This window comes from Colias croceus, chromosome 4, assembly GCF_905220415.1.
Source record: "Colias croceus chromosome 4, ilColCroc2.1".
NCBI lineage: Eukaryota > Metazoa > Arthropoda > Insecta > Lepidoptera > Pieridae > Colias > Colias croceus.
The window spans coordinates 2,788,801-2,814,047 of NC_059540.1; the positions used below are offsets into that span (position 1 = coordinate 2,788,801).

Genomic DNA, 25,247 nt, shown 5'->3' on the forward strand with positions numbered 1-25,247 from the left:
TGCTATTTATTATACAGGTTTGATATCGGCGCTAAAACAAAGCACTAAATCTGTGACTCAATGACAACAATACAATAAACAGCTTACAGCACAACAGTAGTCCAAGTAGGAGGAGGAGCGAGGCAGAATGAGTAAATAAAGATAAAAGACACTAATATTTCGAAGATACGGTTGAATTTAAGAACGCAATATATTTTTGTTTACTTCAGTTCAGCCAATTGCCGTATATTATAGGACGGTATTAAAGTAGCTCCCGTAAAAATAGTATTTTTAATGCCTTTAAATACTTAAATGAATGTTTTCTTAATAAAAAGGTTTAAAGTAAATGAAAGGATTTTTTTTTTACATTTAGCGCCTAGAAATGACTGAAAATACACAAACTAGTCCTTTTTTGCTGTTGGTATACTACCTTTTCGAAAATTGAGTTGGTAACACTGAACATTATCGTCCGATAGTTCACGGGAATATCGGTGTTGGCTCCGATATCCGATATCGGACCGGACAATGTGAAAGACAGGTACCTATATCATACATTTTACTTAGCCTCCGATATCGGATATCGGCTATCGGCGCCCGATATCCGATATCGGACCGGACAATGTGAAAACGCTCTCACGAAATCTCTATTTCTTTATTTACTTTAACATCGAAGTGATTATTGGTGATTTTATTAATTAAATTTGAATAATTGATTAAACGATGTTCATGTTTCACGTTAAGGTAAACATGGTGCTACAATTATTTTAACTTTTTTTCCGAAAATAATATTGTTTGTGTAATATCATTGACAGTTTCTTTTCGAATGGCGATTTGTCCCCTACTAATCAAAATACCAGGAAATGTTATGATTCAACATCGCGAATTCAATAACAGTGACTAATGTATTCCGTATACATTTTCAGTTGGAACCGTAAGGCGCGACTGGCGCCGAGAACGTTTTTCAGTGAAAGTTGTTAAAATGTGTCGAGCACCGTCGATATTTGTGTAATCAGGCAAAGAATAAACCAAACAATGGTTCCTGCGCCGAGTTGCCCATATACGTGGGATTATTGGACGTCCACGCCGTCCGACTACGTAGAGTTGACATGCTTGATGCCGAATTCTATTTACTTGCCTGTAACAGTCAGTTGGGATGCAACTCTCCAAGATGTCAAGGAGGTTAGTGGTTACCCGATGAGACCATGAGTCACGACTCGGTACATATTGATACATTCGTTCCAGACAACTGGGTCAATCTATTGTGTAATGTGTACAAAGATATGTGACTTTTATTTTTTAGAAAGTGGATCACATTGTTTACATCATTGTATCCCCATGCTAGATCGTGATTTAAGAGCTTTGTTTACATCTCAAGATTTGCACTTCTACTGTAAAAATTAATTATGTTTTGCGCTGAAAGATTTATTGTATTAGTATTTATATTCTATCAAATATAGTGATATAAGTTATTAAAAATGTATTACAAAATGTAAAGGGATGTTTAACATAATAAAGATAAAAATAAAGATACATGTTTAAGAAAGTCTACAATGTTTATTTCTATTAAACTTTTTCAACTTATTCAAATTCTACCCTAAATTTCCCTACAAGAACTTAATAACGGAACACTAATTTTAGGAGCTATGGGACATGGCGGGGAAGATGCCCCTCTTTGGGATGCTGCATGAGATGAATGGCTATGTGTTCCAATTCATCAACTCGCTGTCAGTTCCCGAAGAGGTTAACGATGAGAACAAGAGAGTGCGAGATATCAGGCCTGTGTTTGGTGTGCTTATGATAATAGAACGGTCTATTGAGAGGCCTGGAGAACATTTGTTGAACACACAAATAAGTCATTTAATTGGAAAAGGTATGAATATACATTTATGTATATATTGTAGTTATTGGTTCTGAGGATTATGTTTATTTTGGTTACATTTATGTTCGGCTGATGTTATTTTTTAATTTATTCATGATTAGCTTTCTATTTTAATATTTACACACCCAATCGATGGGTAGAATGTAATAGCAACATAATATTGTAATTAAAACATCTATAATTTGTAACTACATACATGCAAATAAATATAATTTGAATTTGATTCCGATTGCTTATATTTTTATAATAAATACAACAATGTTTTAAGATAAGCATTACTTCAATAGGAATTGGACTTTAATTGTAATTCTTGGTGTTATATTTTGCATTTTACCTACTTTAAAATTCTTATAATCAGTGATTGAATTATGGTGATATCTGCAATAATATTTGCTATCTCATTTCAGGTTTAAATGAATTTGATAGTTTAAGAAGTTCGGAAGTAAATGACTTTCGGATGAGAATGCGATGTTTGGCTGAAGAGAGTCTACTCAAAAGAGCTCAAAGTACAAGATTAGAGAGACTAAGATACCACTGCCCACCGAGACTGGCCGACAGTTCTTCCGTACCTGCTACACTTAATAGCCATTTAAATAATAATTGTTTTATACTTGTTACTAAGGTTGCCAATACAGAGGTGAGTTACGGTTGTGTTTTTTAAATTTATTATAGTACACACAAAAGTGCGTTAATTGTATTCAATCACATTATTTTTACCTGTCATATGGTTTGTTTAAAAAGGATTATACCTCTTTTATATTATCAACAATGTTAATATTAATTAACTATGTTGCTAGAAAGAAATATAATTTTAGGTAACGTCATGTTTTCAAATCTGGTAAAAGTATATTTACATCCTACAATTTGTTTACTGCTCAAGGTTAATCTGATAAAATATTTTTAATGGAAAATAAAAAATAAATTCATTTATTGATTATTGTTTTTGATACTCAAATCTGACAAAATAAAACAGTAATATAAATAGAAAAGCTTATATTGAATTAAATTAACAAACAGAATGCTTGTTAGTTTTCATCATTTGACTCCAGTTCATTGTGCTCATCTTCTATTTCTTCTTCATCATTCTCGCCTTCTTCTATCCACTGTTTGATCAGGTCATTAGCTTCAGTTCTGAAATAAAGTAAAAATTTACATTTTGAGAGAAAATATAAAAATAATGAATATACTGTTATTTTGTATCTAATAACTATGAATAAATGAATGCACTAGGATCATAATTTTGATTTAAATAATAAGCACTTAATATTGTTTAGTGTACAAAGGCTGGGGTCTTCCAATAAAATACTGTATTCGCTGAACTACTTTATTACATTTATAAACTTATACTTTATTACACGTTAACTTAGATAGGCGAGTGGCAGGCGACTGGCTCTCGCAGGAGTGTCGCCATTCGCCGCGCCACAAACCGCTGAATTTACGATATTTGATTACTGAGAATAATAACACACACTACATACACCCCCTTCTAAAAAAAAAAAATGATTTACATAACTGACAAATATCAAAAAAAAAAAAAAAATTAGCAAACATTAACATTGGGGAGTCTATGCTGTGACAAAACACTTAAATCTGTACCTTGACTACAATTTAATTCCTTCCTTAACATTTTCCTTGCACGTATAACACAAACTTTGTATATTAATATAGCGCACAACACAAAAAGGATGACTGCCATAACCGTCACCGTGATGCTCAACACTTCCAATTTAAAATCAGTATTAGATGCTGTGGCGTGATTCGCTCCGTTTTGAGCGATAACAATTTCTTCATCTCTCTTTTCAACCGAATATGTTTTTCCCATTTTGTTAAATATTGTTTGATGCTGATAACTTTAAAGTTTAAACTATGTGAAATGAACCGACACTCAAATTTATATATTATTATTATATATAATTAACTGGTTGAGCCGAGATTTGAAATAAAATGAATACAAATATTCCTAACAATTACTTATAACATTAATATGTGCTGAGGTGACATTACGCAACCTTCGCGTGCCTACTTCTAACAAAAATGCCAATGCAACAATAACCTAATTACAGTCCTAAAATCTTACAGGTCTTTTAATTATTCTGCCACTACGTGATTTCTTTAAAGGCGTGCACACACTAGCCTCACTATGCTGATCTAATCTACTGTCATGTCTAACTTCATTTTCTTCTAAAATATACGCAGGCTTAAGTCTATCAATCGACACATTACATTCTCTATTATCAATTAATATTTTAAAAACTTTACTATTTCTTTCTAAAACTTTATATGGTCCGCTGTACGGAGGCGTCAGCGGTCTCCGTACCGCGTCCACTCTTAGAAAAACATGTGAACAGGAATTTAGATCAGCATGCACAAACGTACTATTACTATTTTTACATACCCTTTTTATGGGCCTAATTTTATTCAAAGTGTCTCTTAACTTACTTATAAACGAATGTGGATTATCAATTTTCGTACTTTTATCCGAACAAAATTCTCCCGGCAACCTTAAACAATGACCCAGAGCAAATTCCGCCGCGCTGATATTATCAGTGTCTGCTTGACAAGCTGCTCTCAATCCTAACATGACCGTAGGTAGTTCTACTAACCATGCTAGATTATTGTTCAATCTAGCCACCAGAGCCGACTTCAAGGACCTATGCCACCTTTCTATCTTACCATTACACTGCGGGTGGTACGGGGTAGTTCTCGTTTTTTGAATACCTAATAATTTCATTAAATCTGTAAACAATTCGCTTTCAAACTGTCTACCTTGATCGGTGGTAATAACTTTAGGACAACCGAAACGACAAATCCATCCTTCATAAACTGCTCTAGCTACCGACTCCGCAGTCATGTCCTTCACAGGGCAAATCTCAGGCCACCGCGTTAACCTATCGATCATAGTGACACAATAACGGAAACCGTGCTCGGTTTCCGGTAAAGGTCCTATCAGATCCACGTGCAAATGTTCAAAACGCTCGCTATTGTTAAAATCGCTAAGTTTTGAAACAGTGTGCCTAATAACTTTACTTCTCTGACACCTAACGCACGTCCTGGTCCAAGTCCCCACGTCCTTATTCATGCCTGGCCAAAAAACTTTTTTACTAACTAACGCACGCGATGCTCTAACTCCGGGATGGGAAACGTCATGAAATTTATTAAACATACTTTTCCTGAACTGTGCTGGTATATACGGCCTAATATTCTGAGCTGACGTTTCACAATATATTTTAATATCGTCATTCTTATCGAGCGCTAACTGTTTCCATTGCAATTTATCATTTGTTTTCATCAAATCTGCGAGCTCAGCGTCTGTCGCCTGTGCTCTCGCAACCTCCACGTATTCACTCGAACTAGGACATACGATACTCTCGATTCTCGATAAAGCGTCGGCCACTTGATTTTCAGTGCCTTGGATGTGTTGTATGTCGCTTGTAAATTCGCTAATATACAACAATTGACGCGCTCGCCTAGGTAACTCTTTATTAGAACTTAATTTACTTAAAGCAAAAGTGAGAGGTTTATGGTCCGTGTAAACTGTTAAATTTCTGCCTTCGATTAAATCCCTAAAGTAAACTATTCCTGAATAAATCGCTAAAAGCTCCTTGTCATATGTGGAGTACTTCTTTTGCGGTTCCGATAATCTTTTTGAAAAATATCCTAAAGGTTTCCAAGAATTTCCTTCCCACTGATTTAACACTGCCCCTATACTAAAATCTGACGCGTCGGTCATTAACCCTAATTTGGCACTAGATATTGGATGCGCAATAGTAACGGCATTTTTTAAATTTTCTTTACACACTTCAAATGCACTATTCGCCTCGTCTGTCCAATCTATACGCGTCTTATCTCGTTTTTTAGTCCCGTGTAAATACCTATCTAAAACTCCCTGAACTCGAGCAGCGTTAGGAATATGATTTCTGTAGAAATTTAACATGCCCAAAAATCTACGTAATTGTTCTACTGTCTCCGGTTTCGGATATGACTCGATAGCTTTAACTTTTTCCGGCATCGGCCTTATGCCCTTTTTTGAAACTAAATAGCCTAAAAATTCTATAGAGGACTGTCCAAAAACGCATTTACTTAAATTAATAGACATTTTATATTTACTCAACCTCTCAAATATTAATCGTAAATGTTCTCTATGTATATCGGGGTTATCCGATCCTATGATGACGTCATCTATGTAACCGAACACGACTGACTGACCTTTGCCCCCTGTACAGTCGCTGCCATAATTCAATTGTTCTATGCCTGATAAAACTGTATTATTGATAAATCTTTGAAATGTTTGTGCCGCGTTACGCAGGCCAAACGTCATTCTTGGAAATTCGAAAAGCCCAAACGGCGTAATAATGGCTGTTTTTTTAATGTCGTCTGGATTAATACCTATAAAATGATACGCTCTACAAATATCTAACTTTGAAAAAAAATTCTTATTATGTAAACCATACGTAAAATCTTGTACCCTAGGTATCGGATACCGATCTGGCTTTGTAATTGCGTTTAACATCCTGTAGTCCCCGCAGGGTCGGATACCACCATCCTTTTTAGGTACAATATGTAAAGGACTGGCCCACTCACTATTTGAAGGTCTACATATGCCTAGCTCTTGCATCAATTGGAATTCCTTTTTAACCCTATCGTACCTGTCGGCCGGTAACCTCCTGGCACGCGCGTGCACAGGTGGTCCAGTAGTCTCGATGTGATGATACACGGAATGCTCTGGGACATCCTTGAAGGCTGGCGGGCGCGTGATGTCCTGAAATTGTTCCAGTAAATCCGCGTAAGGATGGTTGCTATTTATACTTTTAATAGTGCCGAAAAAATGTGTACTTTTAATTCCACCGACATTTAAACTGGTAACTGAATCGATTAACTTATTATTATACAAATCTACATTTAATTTAAAATTCTTCAAAAAATCAGCACCTATTATCGGCTGTTTTACATCACATACGACAAAAGGCCATTTAAATGACCGTCTTAGGCCCAACGATAACTCTAAATTACATATTCCATAACATTTAATTTCGCTGTCATTTGCAGCATACAACTTTAGATCGACTTTTTCGATAGGCTTTCTAACACACCACTTTGGAATGACGGAAATGTTAGCGCCTGTATCGATCAAAAAACTATATTTCGTTAAATTATCTCTAATTAATAAACGATGGCTTTTGGTTACCTGACCTTGAGTACATCCGTCCACCGCGCCCGCATGTACTCCGTCTAGTTTCCCGACTGCTTGGCTCGCCACGCACAGGGTTGCTCGCAGCGGTTAGCTCTCGATCTGTACCGAAAGTGAAAACGGCACAGCCAGTCCGGGTCTCCAGGTGCTCTTCTCGGCCGCGATGTCGATCTTCTCCTGAAGTTGGTCCGTCTGTCGTTGCTCCTAGAGCGCCCGCGACCCCTCAGTTCGGCGCGGAGCGCTGCAACCTCCAGCTCCAATCTGCTCATCTTCTCGTCCGGCTGCTCATCTGTTTCCTTCTTGCATGACACGGCTGCCACATCCCCGACGTTGGTGTATTCGGTAATCTTGTCTGCCATGGCCGCCAGCTTGTCCAGAGACTGATCTTCACAAACCGCCATGACTGCTCGAACTGATGACGGCATTTTCGACAACCACAGGCTCTTGAGTGTGTTGTCCGCAATTTGTGCGCTGCGACCCAGATCCTTCATGCGCCTTAAAAACTGGGAGGGTCTTTGCGAACCCAATTCCAGCTCCGACACCAACTTCTGCATTTGTCTTTCGGCACTCTCTTCAAAAACCTGCAGCAGCCTCTCCTTAAGCGCCGTATACCTGTCCTGGGCGGGTGGTGACATCACGAGGTCGCTGACCTGCTGAATGGCCTCTTTTCCGAGTTTCGATATGACCAGGTTGAATTTGGTCTCTTCCCCCTGCTTCTGTGGGGCCATCACAGACTCGAACTGTGCGAACCATAACCTTGGCAAGTCTGTCCAAAATTCTGGTAGCTTGGTGGACACGCTTATCGATGCCAACGCCGCGCCTGACGCCTCTTCCTTGATCTGCGTGTCTGAAGCTGCTGCTTTATTCATTATTAAGCCGATGAGTTACTAGCCGATGAGCTTGTGAGCCGCCTGCCGCTGTAGTCGCCACGTGCCACGCGCGCTCTTCGATTGCGTCACGCTAACTTCCTGTCGCCGTGCCGCGTGGAATTTGATCTCGAACAAAACTTACCCCACAGCCAATGTCACTAATTACGCCGATTCCCTTCACTACAAACTTTCTTCGAGAGTTCTTCGTCGGGGTCACCAGTTTAGTGTACAAAGGCTGGGGTCTTCCAATAAAATACTGTATTCGCTGAACTACTTTATTACATTTATAAACTTATACTTTATTACACGTTAACTTAGATAGGCGAGTGGCAGGCGACTGGCTCTCGCAGGAGTGTCGCCATTCGCCGCGCCACAAACCGCTGAATTTACGATATTTGATTACTGAGAATAATAACACACACTACAATTGTATGCTACATAAAAACCAATAATAAGTAGTGAAAATTATGTTTTACTAGCTTTTTGCCCGCTTTGTCTAAAACCTAATAAATTATATACTAAAACCTTCCTCTTGAATCTCTCTATTTATTAACAAAAAACTGCATTAATCCATTGCATAGTTAGTTTTAAGCATACATAGGGACGTATGGACAGAGAAAGCGACTTTGTCTTATACTATATAGTGATTATTAATAGTGATGCAACGAATACTACTTTTACGAATACGAATACGAATACGAATATCAAACCTACTATTCGGCGAATACGAATACGAATACGAATATTTCGCCTTGGTAATAAAAGACTTATAATGAATGTTTACTCTTCTAATAATTAAAATTTACAATAGTCAAATTTTTATTAAAAAAACAAAATTCGTAGATTTTCTGGTTTTAGGCGGTGGTTTTTTACATTCTTGCAAATAAATATAATTTGAATTTGAATTTGAAAAAAGAAAAAAGGATCAGCAGTCGGTCGTTGCGGTTAAGGGCCTCTGCCCTCTACACACGTCATATTTTTACGCGCGATTTTTAAATCTGTAGTGGAGTTGCGTACAAAAATATTCGTTTTTAAATATTCTTATATTCGCCGAATACGAATATTCGGTAAATGTCTACTATTTGGCGAATACGAATATTCGTATTCGTATTCGTTGCATCACTAATTATTAATCTATAAACATTGTTAACCTTTCTTCAGGAGTTATGACTCCTTTATTCAGTCGTTTAAGTCTCGGCAAAGAAGCCAGCACTTCCACTCTCTGTTCAGGGCTCTCTTCTTCGTCAGCCACTTCGGCATCTTCTTCACCCGTGCCTCCCATGTATGGACACCCCTTTATAATTAATGTTTCTAGTGCAGGCAGAACCTAATGATAAAAAAAACAATGATATTTTATGAAAAAATTTTATGTCAAATAATAACATAGAACATTATAAAGCTGAAGAGTTTGATTGTTTGAATGCGCTATACTCAAGAACAACTGGTCCGATTTGAAAAATTCTTTCGGTGTTAAATAATGCATTAATTATCGAGGAAGGCTATAGGCTATATATAATAATGCTAAGACCAATAGGAGCGAGTAACAAACAACAATGCAGGTAAAACCGCGGTGCACAGTTAGTAAAATTAATAAAAAGACTACATTATTGAAAATACTGAATGCTACATCTATTTTATTATTCGATAAATTTTGAAACTAATTCTTAATTATTATAAGCAAATCAGCTTGTTTGAGAAACATACCCTTAACTTTTTGATTTGTTTCAATGTTGTGACTTTGGTATTCCTCAAGTTAAGATATTGCAGTTTTTTATGAACTGGGTCAAAGCCATTTAGCAACTTAATAGGATTATTTCTTACATGTAGAATCCTTAAGTTTGGAAGATTTTCTATACCAATTAAACTGGTGATTCTATTACCAGCTAAATAGAGACTGTCCAAGTTAGGAAAGTCTATATCAGAGATATCATGTATGGAATTATATCGGAAGTCGAGGCATTTTAGATTAGGCATTCGGTTTTCGAAATATATATTAATTATTTTATTATACCCCACTTCAACAGTACTCATTTCTGGATGGTATACATCACGCACAGATGTTATTCTGTTGTTATTAAATATTATAACTTGTAAATACTTCATCCTTTTTAAATATGCAGAATTCAAATTGTTTTTATCAGCGTGAATTAATAATAAGAAGGGTAGTTCGGATAAAACTTGTAAGCTTTCTGTAGTCAAGTTGTTGTTGGATACATCAATGTATTGTAGATGATGGAATGATTTTAAAGCTGAAATCTCTGTTAAATTCATGTTTGTGCAAGTTGCCTTTAAATATGTGTACCTGAAATGAAAAGCCATTTTTGAATTGAATAAATTAAAATGATTTTTAGTTATGTATTATTAACCGAATGCTCGTCATGCAGTGCATTCGTATTATATTTTCGGAGTTTCTCAATACCTACGTAACGTATCTTCTCATCTATCAGAAATGCTAGTTCTTTATTTATCGCATATCGTTCGATTAAACTAGCTTTAATAGGGTTCTATTTAACATTATGTGTTAAGGAGTTACACCTTGTAATTATTAAAAAAAAACACGGAGTTTAAAATACACTTACCCATCGCCAGCCGCAGTCTTTCCTAGCACACTCAATCGAATGCTTATCTCAGATCGACTGAGCACACGCTCCGGCGCTCGTATTATTGGCTCTTCATCAGGAACAGCTTCCTCACCAACGTGTTCATGATATGTTTGTTCCTCTGGAACTATTTCAATTTCTTCTTCATTGTCATCTCTTTGTAAATTGAAATGAGATTTTAACATCGTTACTGTTGTAGTGACAATGTCGAGACTGACTTTGAGTTTGTTCAAACTTGACAAGGTTCTATTTTTGTTGATTGTGTTGCAAATAGGTGTTATTTATTGTAACCTGATATTAATTATAGTGAAGAGATAAATACTCTGCAAATATTTTTTTCGTACGAATGATTTGTCTTTCATATAAACAGTTTTATTAACAAAATATTATCTCATTATATGTATGAAATATTGTTAATAAAAAGAGATTTAACTGTCGCTATAAATAAATCTAACAAATCAAAATTTTATCCAAACGGACCTAAAGATTTTTTATTCAACCTGCTTTGAACATACCCCTACAACTTTCGTTTTTAATAATGAACTTAACTAACTCCACTTAATTCTTTCCAGATCTCATTCACCTCAAATGTGTCAGTGAACCTAACGCCCCAACAGCACGTAGACACTATATTCCGTAAAAAAGCGAATTCGCTCAACATGCGGGGGGAACAACCGCGCAATTACGTGCTCAAAGTGTGCGGGCGCGAGGAGTACTTGCTTGGGGACTATCCGCTCATACAGTTCCTGTATATACAAGAGATGCTAGCTAAGGATGGAGTGCCGCAGGTCATGACCGTCAGTATGGATAAAATAACGTGTATGTATCGTTGTTATGTAATATATTTAATGTTTGTTTTTAGACGATGTTGCCAAAATGGTGGATGCTAAATGAATTTGTACTTTTCGTTTCGTTATTATAGTAATTCTTCTTAATAAAATGGCTAGGAAATACGTAAAATATTTAGTGTATGTGAGAATTAAATAATAAACAAGAATCAAAAAGTGCCACAACTTTCAGTATTTAAAGTCTGATTTGGCAATTGTTATAATATAGCATATTTTTATATTTACACTTCGTAATATTTTCTTAAGTAAGACATTTATTTTTTAGGCTGTGATATGCAATACTATGCTTTACCTGAGCGAAGACGATTAACATCTGAACAGTCAAATACAATACGTAAGAAGAAAAACCACGAATCGTCATGGAAAATTGATAGGAATTATTCTTGTATGGTACAGACTGTTGGCGGGCTTAACGTTGATCCAGGACGACTTGTTGAGGTACAAATAGCATTTGTTCTTAATTTTCTTTTCTGCTTTTAAGCGCTTATGTAATAAGTAAATTATTTAATGTAAACATGATTCATTTTGCTCAAACTGAAATGAGAATAGAATCGCGTATTTAATTAAATTAAAGTAATCTTCTTGAATTAAAATATAACTGAAATATAATATATATATATATATAATATATTTATGATTGAAATACCGAAAAAAAAAAAAAAAAAAATTGTATTTGATACTTCTAGGTTGTCTGCCAAGCTGGTATATATCACGGTGGTAAATCTCTATGCGAGCCGCAAAAAACAAAAGTAGCCGTGGTATCAAAAGAGGGGGAGGCTCAATGGGATGAAGAGTTACAGTTTCCGATCAAAGTGTGCAATGTGCCCCGCATGGCTAGGCTCTGTTTTGTTATCTATGAAATATCCAAGGCTAAGAATAAACGGAGAGGAAAGGACAATAAGGTAAGTGTTTTTAAAATGTTAATAGTGTTTATTAGCGATGAAATTATTTTGACGGTATTAAAATATTGTTGAATTAATCAATTTTTTTATTATATTTCATTTTGTTGCGATGTAGATTAAATGAAATATTTTCGTTGTTTTGTGTGAGCTTAACATAATATTATGAAAGGACTGCAGTAATGAATATCAATTATTGACCAGCGCATAAACTAATCCTAATTCAGTTTTATTTATTTACTAGCATACCGCCTGCGGGTTCGTCGGCTTTGTCTAAAACCTAATAAATTATATACTAAAACCTTCTTATTTAATCACTCTATCTTAAAAAAAAACCGTATCAAAATCTGTTGCGTAGTTTTAAAGATTTAAGCAAACAAAGGGACAGAGAAAGCGACTTTATTTTATACTATGTAGTGATTATTCCTTATTACTCATTCATGCCACAGCAAAGCTTGGCAGAGTTAACTAATGTATAATTCTAATCATATATTCTCGTTCCAGGATGCGATAAACCGCCTAGCGTGGGTGAACACAATGGTGTTCGACTACAAGGAGCAACTCCGCACGGATGCGGTGACCCTGTTCATGTGGACGCACGTGGCGGACGAGACGCAGGGCGACGACGTGCTGCTGCACCCGCTGGGCACCGTGCTGTCCAACCCCAACACGGACTCGTGTGCCGCGCTGCAAGTCAGGTTCTCCAAGTGAGTAGACCAAATAGTCACAAAGCGTAGGTAGACTTTAAAATAGGGTGGAAATCTTGCATTGACTTGGTAGACCAGCTACGTACAAAGCGTAGACTTTTGAAGTGAAACTTTAAATTTTCAAGGTCGCGTCATGACAATACCGTCACGTCATGGAGTAAGGCGACGTTTTTGTTATTTTTGAATCTTGCCATAGAAGTTTCACTTCTGACTGACTTTCTGAATTCTTCCGCGATACAAAGTATAGACTAGCTGCGCATAGAGTAGATGTAATATGTACAGAGTAGAGCATATCGCAGTAAGTCTGTGCATTACTGGGTATAGACTACAGAGTACATAGACTAGACTATGCATAAGTGCTTTAATATATATGACATTCAGAGCAGCTTAATACCCATTAAATATCTTAATCTTAATAAGCCCGTAGGGAGCTTTCATGCACTCTTGCTGAAATTCTGATACTGTGTGATTTAACAAATGTGAAGTAAAGATGTACCTCAATAATCAAAACTATTGTGATATGTTCTCAATATCCTATTTATTTCTAGTTACGACTGTCAACATCCAATCCTATTTCCGAAACAAGAGGCAATAAGATCGTACGCTGATCAATTAGAAAATGGTTCGTTAGAAATGGCGCGACTAACAGATGATTTTGAGAAACTGAGAACGACAGCGGAAAAGGATCCTATGTATGAAATGCATGAACAAGACAAGAAAGATATATGGGCTGCCAGGTATGTAGTATATTCATATAACACATATTTAAAAAAAATTAAATTGAGTTTCTAAAGTATTTTTTTTTATTAAAAAAATTGGGAATATTTTTGTATACCAAAAAGCAACCTTTTTCGCACTTTAGTAATAACTTTATTCATTTTAGCATTAATAATTTTCTTTCATTTCCCTTACCTTAACTTTATTTTCCTACTTACAGAGAATACTTTCAAACACAAGCACCAGAATTATTACCCAAGCTCCTCTCATGTGTCGAATGGACGGAAAGAGCAGAAGTGGCCCGAGTGGCCAAGATGTTGTCCAATTGGCCAATGTTAAGGGTGGAGTCTGCGTTAGAGCTGCTCGACTATGCGTACGCGGACGCGGCGGTGAGGAGCTTCGCGGTCGAGTGTTTGGCTAAGATTAGGTAAAGTGGCCATTTATTTGGTAAATAAGTGGTACTATGTAGTCAGTAGGACTAGAAAAATATAATAATATTATCATTCATAGTATGTTATATATAAACTCTCTTAATTGTCGATTGCATTTATTGCAGAAAACTAACTTTTCAATTTTTTTGTTATTGACAGTGTACAGTGTACATTCTGTCTAAACGGATACAAAATTATTTAAAAAAATAAAAATACGTGTGGCACTCGGGGGCTGTCGCGGTAAAGCTATTGCATAGCATGCCTTCAAGCCACACCTCCGTGCCTGTCGGAGTGGGGAGCGTGAGGTTTTTCGTTACACAATTTCTGGATTCGGTCCCCGCGCTCAAGGCCCGCGATAGAAGCTATACAATAGCTTAAAAATTGGTCAAAAATTGCAATACTAAAGTTTTCATGAAGAGGCTTTTCGTCATTATTTTCATAATTTATTGTCTGACTGTATTTGCATACATATTTGGTAAACTTTTATAACCTCCAAAGTATATATTCAGATCTAGTAAGTAGGATTAATTAAATTGCTGAGAACTAATACTAAACAAAACATGTTTGTTACAGTGACGAAGACTTATTATTATATTTATTACAATTAGTGCAAGCGTTAAAACACGAATCGTACCTGACGTGTGATCTCGCGCGGTTTCTCCTCGAGCGGGCTTTTAAAAACATGACCATTGGACACTACCTTTTTTGGCATTTACGGTGAGTAATTTTATTTATCTGTTATATTTTATTTTATTTGTTATTGTTATTTAATAAAGTTGTTTCCAGTGTTACTGTTTCCTTTACGCGAAATAGGTTTAATTACGAAAAAGCTACAAAAATATCGTTACTAAAGCGTGAATGGCTTGAAAAGTGTCGTCTATTGGGAAGACAAGTTTGCAATTAAAATTATAATTTAACTTCTAATTTTACAGTATTTATTATTTTCCCAATTGAATTTATCGCTGATTTTTATATTTGACCTTCCAAGAATATTAGTTATGTTTGATGCTACTCTATATGCAAAAATTTCTTGTTTTTATTTTTCTGTGTACCATAAAATCCTTTATTTTATTTTTTTATGGTGTAAATACCATGTCCTCCTACTATAATGTTTTTAATTTTTTTCCACAGTTCAGAGATGCACGTGCCGTCCGTGTGCGTGCGGTTCGGTCTAGTACTGGAGGCGTACTGCCGCGGCTGCCAGGACCACATCAACACGCTCATGCGGCAGATCACGTGCTTGGATAAACTCAAGTGTTGGTATTTTTTTTAATTTTTTTTTTATTGGGTTGAAAGGAGGTTGTCCATTTGTGGAATGTTTAGGAAACGTAAAATAGTGTGTTCGTGGTTTAAAAATAAATAAATAAAAAGTTATTCAAAGGGTCACATATTTCAAAATTATTTATCGCATTGTGAAAATATTAACATGAAATACAAACGTAATAAAAGAATAACAGAATGTGTGTTTTTATCTTCTTGCATACAGTTGTACTTATTTATAATGAGTGAATGGTTTACTTACAATTTATTTTTTTTTTTTTTATACACAACAAAACACACATTTAATGGATTCTCAATATTAAAATAATTTCATATTCTCATACAGGGGCGAGTCAATGCATCCGCAAAAAGAAGGAGATATCGAAAGCTCGAGCTGCGCTCAACCAGCATTTACAAGAACCGCATTGTATGGAGACGCTCTGTGATTTTGTGTCTCCGTTAACTCCTAGTCTTGTTTGTAAGCGGATTAAGTGAGTATTTTTTTTTTCCTATTTTATATTATGGTATGTGGATTTAACACCTTTATTTAAAAACGAAATAAAAATAATGAACTGTCCTAATTTTTGAGTTGTAAGATGATATCAGATGGTTGCCTATCTAGCATGACGCATGTTAAAATTTAAACAGTAAAAGAAAATAAGCTAGCTTTTTTATAAAATGAAATGGAATTACATAATATTTTTTTTTTCAATTAAAAAGGTACTGCATATTATGTAGTTTGATAATTTATAACCTAATTTTATTACAGACCAGATCGATGCACGGTAAAAGACAGTAAAATGCGGCCACTTTTACTCGAGTTTGAGAATTTGGACCCTACCGGTACAGACATAAGGATCATATTGAAGATCGGTGATGATCTCCGACAGGACATGTTCACGTTACAGATGCTCAGGATCATGGATAGGATATGGAAGAACGCGGGTTATGATTTTAGGTGATTATTTTATTTAAATTTAAAAATATAAATGTTGTATTTATTATATGTATACTATAAAACAAAACAAATAGCAAAAGTAGTCACGGAACATCACTGTGTAATGTCTTGTTTTAGATATGTTCCAATTGTACAGGTAAACTTTCCATCATCGACAAACTATACGCGTTTACTCACAATCTCTTATTAAAAGGTCTATTATAATGTCTGATTTATAAAACATACATTGTAATAAGCACCTTATTTTGTGGCAATAAAGTTCAAAGTCTATGATACCACTCAATTAGAAAACTTTGTCCAATACACGCCTGGGCAGAGTTTTGCTTCGGGCAATTTTTTGAGCGTGATTGTGTCTTTTTATTGAAAGTCAACAGCTACCATTAACATAATTTTACAACCAACACACTCTTTATATTCCTTATCAGCTCAATAATTTGATATTTTTTTCTTCAGATATAAAATGATTATCTCAATAATTATCTTATTTCCACAGATTGAACCCGTACAACTGCATATCAATGGAGTACGCGGTGGGCATGATCGAAGTGGTCGACGAGGCTGAGACAGTAGCGAATATACAGAAACAAAGCGCGCTGTTCAATGCCGCATCCACGATTTCTAAGGCGAATCTGTTCCGTGAGTTTGTAGTGGCTCCTTGTTTTTTGTGTATTAGTTTAGATGTAATGATGTATTGAGATACGGTGGTATTTTATGGAGGGTAGAAAAATGGGGAAACAGTTTAAAAGGAGGTTGTGGATGTAGAAGTTCCTCTATCGTATCTCAACAGACTGGATTTTTTTTTATTATCTTTAGAGAAGTTTGAGTTAACGGCCAAAAAATCATGAGGAATTAAAAAAAATATTATGTAGTGTTTAGCAATTTTAGTTTACTAATTAAAAGTGTTAGCTTCAGTAGTACTCCTTTCATTACATATTTATTATTCATCGTTTAACAAAACATATAAAAAAAAAGAATGTGTGTGCCGAGCCCATTTGTCAGAAGTGAAACTTCTTTGGCGAGATTCAAAGATACAAAAACCGTCGCCATGATGCGACTTTTACTCTCAATGTGATTAAAAAAGTTTCACTTCAAAAAGTATTTAAATCATTTCACTTTTCTATCCATAGGCTGTTTATGTAAAAATTGGTTCTTTTAAACACAAATCTAAAAATACTGCAAATTAATTTTAATCACACCTACAAATCTTCAACAGAATGGCTTCGCAAGCAGAACCAAAGTGAAAGCGCTCTAAACAAAGCGGTAGAAGAGTTCACGATGAGCTGTGCGGGATACTGCGTGGCGACTTACGTGCTCGGTATTGCGGATCGACATCCAGATAACATTATGGTTAAGAAGACTGGTCAGGTGAGTGTTTGTGCATTTAATTGATGTAAAATATGGTTATTTTCTGTATATAAATAGTAAGATTGATAGTAATATTTATTTATTTTAATAATAATTTGGAATATGTACCATATTGGAATGTTTTTAATTCACTTTGTGTTATTGTTTCACTACTTAATTGTACACTTTCTTTAACTTGACTTAATTCGCATACTGATTACTGATATATCACATAGACATATTTTGTTGTAATGTTTGTTTACTTATTGACAAATACAAAGACTAGTGAACGCAACAAATATTTAATTTGAATTTTTAAGGCCAATCCTGATCAGTAAAGAATTTAAAGAAAAAATAAATGAAATTATTTTTAAATGTTGTCACAGATCCTAAAATATATTTTTTTAGAAATTTGAAATTACTCAGCTAATAGTATATTATCATAATCTACATAAAATACTAATTTAGCCCAATAAATGAATTCTTTTTTAAATCTTGTCATAGATCCTAAAATATATTTTTTGAGAAATTGTATAATTTCATTATAATCTATCAAAATACTAATCACCCCTTCTTACAGCTGTTCCACATAGACTTCGGCCATTTCCTCGGCCACTTCAAGCAGAAGTACGGCTTTAAGCGGGAACGTGTGCCGTTTGTACTAACGCACGACTTCATACACGTGATCAATAAGGGACAAAGGGGAGGGGTGGGGGAACAATTGGATTTCAAGATATTCAAAGAGCTCTGTGAGACTGTGAGTATGGTAGATGCTATCTATGTAATGGCTATAATGTGCTCTTTTATGGGACACAGTTTTTGTCAAAATAGCAAAAATTTTGGTTAAATTTCATGCAGATGTTGTAAATATTTTTGATATATTATTTTTTGGGACCGTTTTTTTATTATGTTCTTTTTTGTGTGACGAATTTCCACTAAAACATAGAAACTATTTTTAGAAAAATGTCTTATAAAATAAAGCACTGTGTATTTATTCAACTGTCAAACAAAAAAGAGCCGAAATTGAAATTACTATGAAATTAATATTTTTCCATTGTTGCAGGCCTTCAAAATACTCAGAAAGCACGGTCACCTGATACTGTCGTTGTTTTCTATGATGATCTCAACTGGACTGCCGGAGTTAAGTTCAGAGAAGGACTTGCAATACTTACGAGAGACTTTGGTGAGTTATCTTTTTTATATTATTATTTTTTAAATAGATAAAAAATCTGAAAATATGGCTATTATTTTGAAATGATACTTGATTAGTGTTATTCAGTGTAAGAATATAGAATATTTTATAAAAGATCTTATCCTATCCTACTAATAGTATAAATGCGAAAGTTTGTGAGGTTGTGTGTGTGTTACTCTTTCATGCAAATTCTACTGAACCGATTACATTGAAATTTAGCACACACATAGAGGGTAACTTGGATTAACACCTATATTAGATAGTTTTTAATCCGTAAATCCCACGAGAACTATGCGGGTTTTCCTTTGAAAAAGCGGGCGAAGCCGCGGGCGAAAATCTAGTAATTCTTATAAATTACAAATCACTTGTGCACAGGACTTGTCCGTATTGACTTTGCATGAACGCATGTTACTCGATAAAGATGTATGTTTCTAATGGTAAACAATTTTATAAATCAAGCTGTAAATCTATTGATTGTCCTGCACAGCCTCACAATCATTACCACTTTATAATATTAGTACAGAAGATGGTATTCTAATCAAATCAAAGTATAAACACAAACACATTCTTCATATTTTCTTAATATTCAACAAATCACACAGGTAATGGATCTCTCCGAAGAAAAAGCTATCGAGCATTTCCGAATGAAGTTTGTTGAAGCGCAAAAGAACTCATGGACGACCTCCTTCAACTGGGCGTTCCACAACTTCGACAAGAACAACTGACAGTGATCCGTGCGACGGCTGAAAAAACAGCCGTCGAAATATACCCCACAGACATTGTAAAGTGGACTCTAGTGCGTATAGAATAAGGTCAGTTTTGTGTATCAACTGGCAGTGTGATGATAAAAACAATTGTTGAAATGTATGCCGCAGATATTGTAAAATGAACTTTAGTGCGTATGGAATAAGGTCGGTTCTGTGTATCGATTGAGAGTGATAGTCGAAACACATCCACAAACATTGTGAAATGAACTCTAATGTGTATAGAATAAGGTCCGTTTTGTGTATCGATTGAGCGCGACCGTCGAAATATACTCCGCATACATTGTAAAGTGAACTCTAATGCGTATAGAATTAGGTCAGTTATGTTCACAGCTGATAGTCTGTGCGTCGGCTGAATATAGCCGTCGAACTACAGCCCACTGATATTGTAAACTGAACTCTAATGCGTTTAGAATTAAGCTCAGTTTAGTGTATCAACTGACTGTGGTGACGTAGAAAAAACAATGGTCGAAAAACATGCCACAGAGAATGTAAACTAAACTCTAATGCGTATAGAATAAGGTTCAATTTTTTGAAATAGCAGAGTGATCCGTGCAACGGCTGAAATATAGCCAATATAATATGCCACCATACATTGTAAACTGAACTCTAATGTGTATAGAATAAAGCTCAGTTTAGTGTAACGAGTGTCAGTGATCGTGATGCACGCTGTTTGACCGGTTCGCTTTGTGCGCTTACAAATTCGAAATTTTGAAAATCGAACTCGATTTTGAATTATTATATAACGTTCGAACGTTCTATTTCAAAGCGAATTTGATTCGAATATGATTTGCCCGTTTTTCAATGTTCAAGTATTTCTAAACAAATATAATGCTATCTCATGTAACTAAAAAGAAATGAAAGAGATAGCAATACTATTTAACTTACTTGATGATTGTGAAACGGGTCCGTAGTGTTGTTAAGAGCTTTGGTTTAACTGTAATAAACGATTATTATAAGCTTAAAAATTTAAAAAAGTTGAAAAAGAAGCTATATAGTAAAGTATATTCGACATCATAACATGCATGCTTCGATGATTTTGTGTAAAGTTACAAAATTATTAATATTAAAGATACTCTTATATTTCAATCTTTGGTATAACTAAAATTATTATCTCTAGAAATATTCTTCTATTTTTAATCTCGATGTTAAATTATTGCGAATATCTGAAGTCGAAAATTCGTTAGAAGTAATATATTATAGTGTACTCTGGTTGTTAAATTTATAATTATTACTCGATTCTGCAACGGAATACTGTTTAGTTATATTAAAAAAAGACGTGTTGACACACGTCTTTTTTCACTCGGGGACTGCCGCGGTAAAGCTATTGCATAGCTTGCCTTCAAGCCACACCTCCGCCCGTCGGAGTGGGGAGCGTGAGGTTTTTTCGTTACGGAATTTCTCGATTCTGTCCCCGCGCTCAAGGCCCGCGATAGAAGCTATGCAACAGCTGAATAATTAAATTTTATACTATTACGTCTTGCATTGGGACAAAAAACATTTATATAATCATGCATTATAGAAATGTTTTTTGTCCCAATGCAAGACGTAATAGTATAAAATTTAATTATTCAGCTGTCGTAATCAGTTTGACGTAGTAGTATATTATGCATTTCCATGATTCTTGAATCCTAAGAGAACTTCATAATTTTTTTCTACCTACCCTCATTTCCGAATTGACCGCTTCCGAGTACAGTGGTTAACTCGTGAGCGTAGAACCGAGGGGTCCTATTCGATTCCGAGAAAAAAAACGAGAAAAAAAATGTCTCAGTCTGGCAGGACACAGAAGGTCCTACTTGTCCCTAAAGAAAATCGATCAGTGAAACAGATGTATAATGCATCTGCCCCTTACCCCACTAAGGGACATGGGACTTCACCATACTACTTATTTCCGACTATTGTCTCAACGCACTTAACAATATAGTTTTATTTATTTTCAGCCACAAAACATTTAGAAGTTTCTTTTGATACAATAAATAATTTAATTTATTTTGGAAAATATGTAGGACATTTAAAAACATAAATAAATGTTTACACTGTTATATGAACTGTGTATAATTAAACAATACTCTGGTTGCAGAATGCTTATGTTTAAAACGTATAAAATAAACATATTACATTAATACTTTATTATATACTGGGAGGGTAAATAAAAAATACAATATAAATACATACAATATATTTGGGTAGAAAAAAGACCGCATGAGATTCTTAATTTTTTTTAATGAAATTTGAAAAGCATGGGTTATTATATACTTAAATCACACATAAGCACAGAATACATAATAGTAGCTACAGAACGGACACTCTCCGCCAAAATTAAACACTTACCTCACCCCGCACGATCAGCCTAAAAATGGTCCGTATTTTTCTGCAAGGACGATACGCAACGAAGATTGACAACATTAATCAAATTGACTTAAAGTAATTTTATTATTTTGGATTTGTGATTATCGTCTTTCGTAGAAAATGGTTAGATATTGTGCTGTTTACGGATGTAATTTCATCAGAAAAACGCGAATTTTTTTTAACGCTAGTCACAAATGTGCCAACCATAAAGCGTTAACACACACATTTGCAGTCTACAGTGTGACTGTCAAAACGATAATTTTGATACGTTATACGTTTTGAAGGGAAACCAAAATTATAAAATGAAATATCTGTCAGTTACAATAATGGGCTTACTAATAAAAAGTTAAACAATGGATAAATTTCTACCATTTTCTACCATAGCTGTGTCCTGCTCTTGCTCACATGAAACGTCAACCATTAAAACAAGACAGGTTATTGCAATAACTACCATTGCAAAGCGAATTGGTAACATTTTATTAGTAAGGCCGTAAATATAAATATAAATAAATTGAAGCTAAATATACAACGTTATTATAATAATTGTGCCTAAGATTCGAAGCCGTTTCATCGTACTATATATCAAACAGACAGACAAACACATTTTTATAATATACATATAAATATACAATGAATTTAAAACATATAAATATAATACTATAATATACTAATTAAATTAAAAGATTGTCTTTGCGTTTCGTAATTTGATATAGTGCGGTTAAAAGGCGAGGTTTTAAGTGACAGTGTCTTAAATCTTCAGGAAATGATTCGTATTATCCGTTAGGTACATATCTAGTATATTAATGTATAAACGCTAGCATATATTATTATATATGAGTATCTATATACATCAATATCCCAACTTGTATGCTTTTTTTATGTACATATAATATAATAATTAATTAAATATAATACAGCGCAAGCCGGTATTCTGTGCATATTTTTAGATTGGAATCATTTTTATCTAAGATAGCATATAATATATATGATCTTAAAAGTCAAGGAAATGAAATAAATACGATACTATAATATTCATGTATAAAGTAACCGTGCATTTATGTAGGAGAAAATACTTTCAAATGTCATGCACGTGTTCGTATGACTGATGTAGCATGTCGCTTTAATTATGACGTCATTAAACGGTTTTATAAAAAAACATGATATTCGTATAAGTATACATATAAATATGCTATAAATATGTTCTATAAATTTTATGGTACACAATAATAATAAATGGGTATTTGTCTTTAATGAATACGAATAATTTACAGCCAAAATTCATTTAGATAGTTATTATGTAATTGGTTAATACTTATGTCATTATATTGTGTTTAAGAATGCGATCGAAAGCGGATACCAATAATGACATTTAGAATCAAGGATATTCACAGAACACCGGCTTTTAGCCAAAATCGATGTGTCGAATTATCGTTAGCTAAGCTCTCACAATGCTATTATCCACTTTATAATCATCGTATTAGAGGTCAAATTAGATCGGATATAGGCACATATGAATAGCCTTATTAGCTTATTTCTAAGATAGCGTCGGATTACGTCACGCACGCATGGCGACGCACGAATGAAAGTGGATGCGTGCATGCGATGCAAGGGCTGTTATACATATAATAACGGCGAATGTTGAAATAACCAATTGGATTTCAGTATCGAAATCAGAAAATTCTCTTGGTTGTTGACTCGCTGTGAGAACTAGCCCTAATGCGGAGGGTACACGAGCGTGTGGCGGCCATTTTGGCTGTGATATATTAGTGCGGTTTGCGTCCGCGCGACTCGAACGTTTTCATGACGAGTGAAAACTTGCGGAATGAGCTAGGTAAAGATGGAAATATATAGGTAAATAATTATTTTCATTTGGAACATTTGATGCGAATGCAATGTTAAAGTGATGGTTTAACAGTGCTCGCTGATAAATTTTCTTTGATGTTTTTGCGGTAATGGAACTTTGATATTGTAATTTCTAAATTGAATGATGGTTTGGGAATGAAGTTGGAAGACTGATTGTATAACGTTTAAGGACGTATTTACAAATTGACGCGCATCAATTTTAGGTATTGAGTCTTACTACTACACGTGCACGGCTCACACACACATCGAAATGCGCGAAGCGGCGAAATTATGAGTAAACTGACACGACTTGATAATTGAGCTTATTTTTATTGCTATGTTTTTTTTAACTTTACTTTGATTTGTAAAGTTTGTAACGTTGAATGGTCACAAAAGTAGATACCATTTATCTAATTTCATTGGACAGTGATTGTTTGGTAAACAAGTACTTGCCGAAGTGTACTTCGAAGACTGGTACTGGAACTCATAGACGAGTGGAGTTAGGTGTGCCGAGTTTGGGCTCGTTTTGTTAGTTATGTTGAGACCTTACCTCCGGACTTGATGGAGTGACCTGCAGGTGTACTTCGAAGACTGCTACTGGAACTAAAAGATGGTTAGAGCTAGGTGTGCCGAGTTTGGGCTCATTTTGTTAGTTATGTTGAGACCTTACCTCCGGACTTGATGGAGTGACCTGCAGGTGCATTTACAAAATATGTTTTATTAATTAATGTAATAATATAGTGTCGACTTATAAAAATACTACAGGTTTGCCGGCAGCTTCGCCTGCATCATTTTTAAATTTAACCCAAATTCGGCGCCATTTTGAAATTCTTTGTTAATTGACCGATTTCGTTCAAAATCGATATCTGAGGATCCTTAGGATCACAAAACAGGAAACTGTTACAAAAATTTGAAAAAGTCAACGCCATTTTGAAATTTTCTGTTATTGTACCGATTTCGTTCAAAATCGATATCTGAGGCTCCCTGGGATCGCAAAACAGGAAACTGGTACCAAAATTTTAAAAAGTCAGCGCCATTTTGAAATTCTTTGTTATTGTACCGATTTCGTTCAAAATCGATATCTGAGGATCCTTAGGATCACAAAACAGGAAACTGTTACCAAAATTGAAAAAAAGTCAACGCCATTTTGAAATTTTCTGTTATTGTACCGATTTCGTTCAAAATCGATATCTGAGGCTCCCTGGGATCGCAAAACAAGAAACTGGTACCAAAATTTTAAAAAGTCAGCGCCATTTTGAAATTCTTTGTTATTGTACCGATTTCGTTCAAAATCGATATCTGAGGCTCCCTGGGATCGCAAAACAGGAAACTGGTACCAAAATTTTAAAAAGTCAGCGCCATTTTGAAATTCTTTGTTATTGTACCGATTTCGTTCAAAATCGATATCTGAGGCTCCCTGG

At 34.9% G+C, this 25,247-nt stretch overlaps 3 protein-coding genes across 4 annotated transcripts; 1 reads left to right on the forward strand and 2 right to left on the reverse strand.

Moving 5' to 3' along the window:
- The first annotated feature begins 615 nt into the window (after positions 1-615).
- Positions 616-20,988, forward strand: LOC123691038 (phosphatidylinositol 4,5-bisphosphate 3-kinase catalytic subunit delta isoform). The gene is made up of 19 exons (XM_045635218.1): positions 616-720; positions 903-1,158; positions 1,618-1,849; positions 2,266-2,495; positions 11,088-11,334; positions 11,629-11,801; positions 12,050-12,265; positions 12,767-12,969; positions 13,518-13,706; positions 13,907-14,113; positions 14,691-14,834; positions 15,249-15,373; positions 15,724-15,868; positions 16,147-16,335; positions 16,829-16,971; positions 17,549-17,700; positions 18,260-18,436; positions 18,743-18,862; positions 19,474-20,988. Exons 2-19 carry the CDS (start codon positions 1,012-1,014, stop codon positions 19,594-19,596), a joined length of 3,162 nt encoding a protein of 1,053 aa, XP_045491174.1. The 5' UTR covers positions 616-720; positions 903-1,011; the 3' UTR covers positions 19,597-20,988.
- LOC123691039 (leucine-rich repeat-containing protein 23-like) lies at positions 2,884-10,700 on the reverse strand. Its single transcript, XM_045635219.1, has 4 exons — positions 10,495-10,700; positions 9,620-10,217; positions 9,067-9,242; positions 2,884-2,989 (listed from the first exon to the last, which is right to left on the reverse strand). Exons 1-4 carry the CDS (start codon positions 10,698-10,700, stop codon positions 2,884-2,886), a joined length of 1,086 nt encoding a protein of 361 aa, XP_045491175.1.
- On the reverse strand, positions 6,505-7,616 carry LOC123691040. Of its 2 annotated transcripts, none has more exons than XM_045635221.1 (2): positions 7,049-7,616; positions 6,505-6,617 (listed from the first exon to the last, which is right to left on the reverse strand). In XM_045635221.1, exon 1 carries the CDS (start codon positions 7,598-7,600, stop codon positions 7,088-7,090), a length of 513 nt encoding a protein of 170 aa, XP_045491177.1. In that variant the 5' UTR covers positions 7,601-7,616; the 3' UTR covers positions 6,505-6,617; positions 7,049-7,087. The 2 variants fall into 2 exon arrangements, with proteins under 2 accessions (XP_045491177.1, XP_045491176.1); XM_045635220.1 differs by having other exon boundaries at positions 7,044-7,616.
- Positions 20,989-25,247: the final 4,259 nt, after the last annotated feature.

Coding starts and splice junctions, on each gene's coding strand:
- LOC123691040 (XM_045635221.1), bottom strand. CDS start 7,600: ATGCAGAAGTTGGTGTCGGAGCTGGAATTGGGTTCGCAAAGACCCTCC.
- LOC123691038 (XM_045635218.1), top strand. CDS start 1,012: ATGGTTCCTGCGCCGAGTTGCCCATATACGTGGGATTATTGGACGTCC. Junction 16,336..16,828: donor AACGCGGGTTATGATTTTAG/GTGATTATTTTA, acceptor TTATTTCCACAG/ATTGAACCCGTACAACTGCA. Junction 18,437..18,742: donor TCAAAGAGCTCTGTGAGACT/GTGAGTATGGTA, acceptor CCATTGTTGCAG/GCCTTCAAAATACTCAGAAA.
- LOC123691039 (XM_045635219.1), bottom strand. CDS start 10,700: ATGTTAAAATCTCATTTCAATTTACAAAGAGATGACAATGAAGAAGAA. Junction 9,243..9,619: donor AACAAATCAAAAAGTTAAGG/GTATGTTTCTCA, acceptor TTTTATCATTAG/GTTCTGCCTGCACTAGAAAC. Junction 2,990..9,066: donor GTCATAACTCCTGAAGAAAG/GTTAACAATGTT, acceptor ACTTTATTTCAG/AACTGAAGCTAATGACCTGA.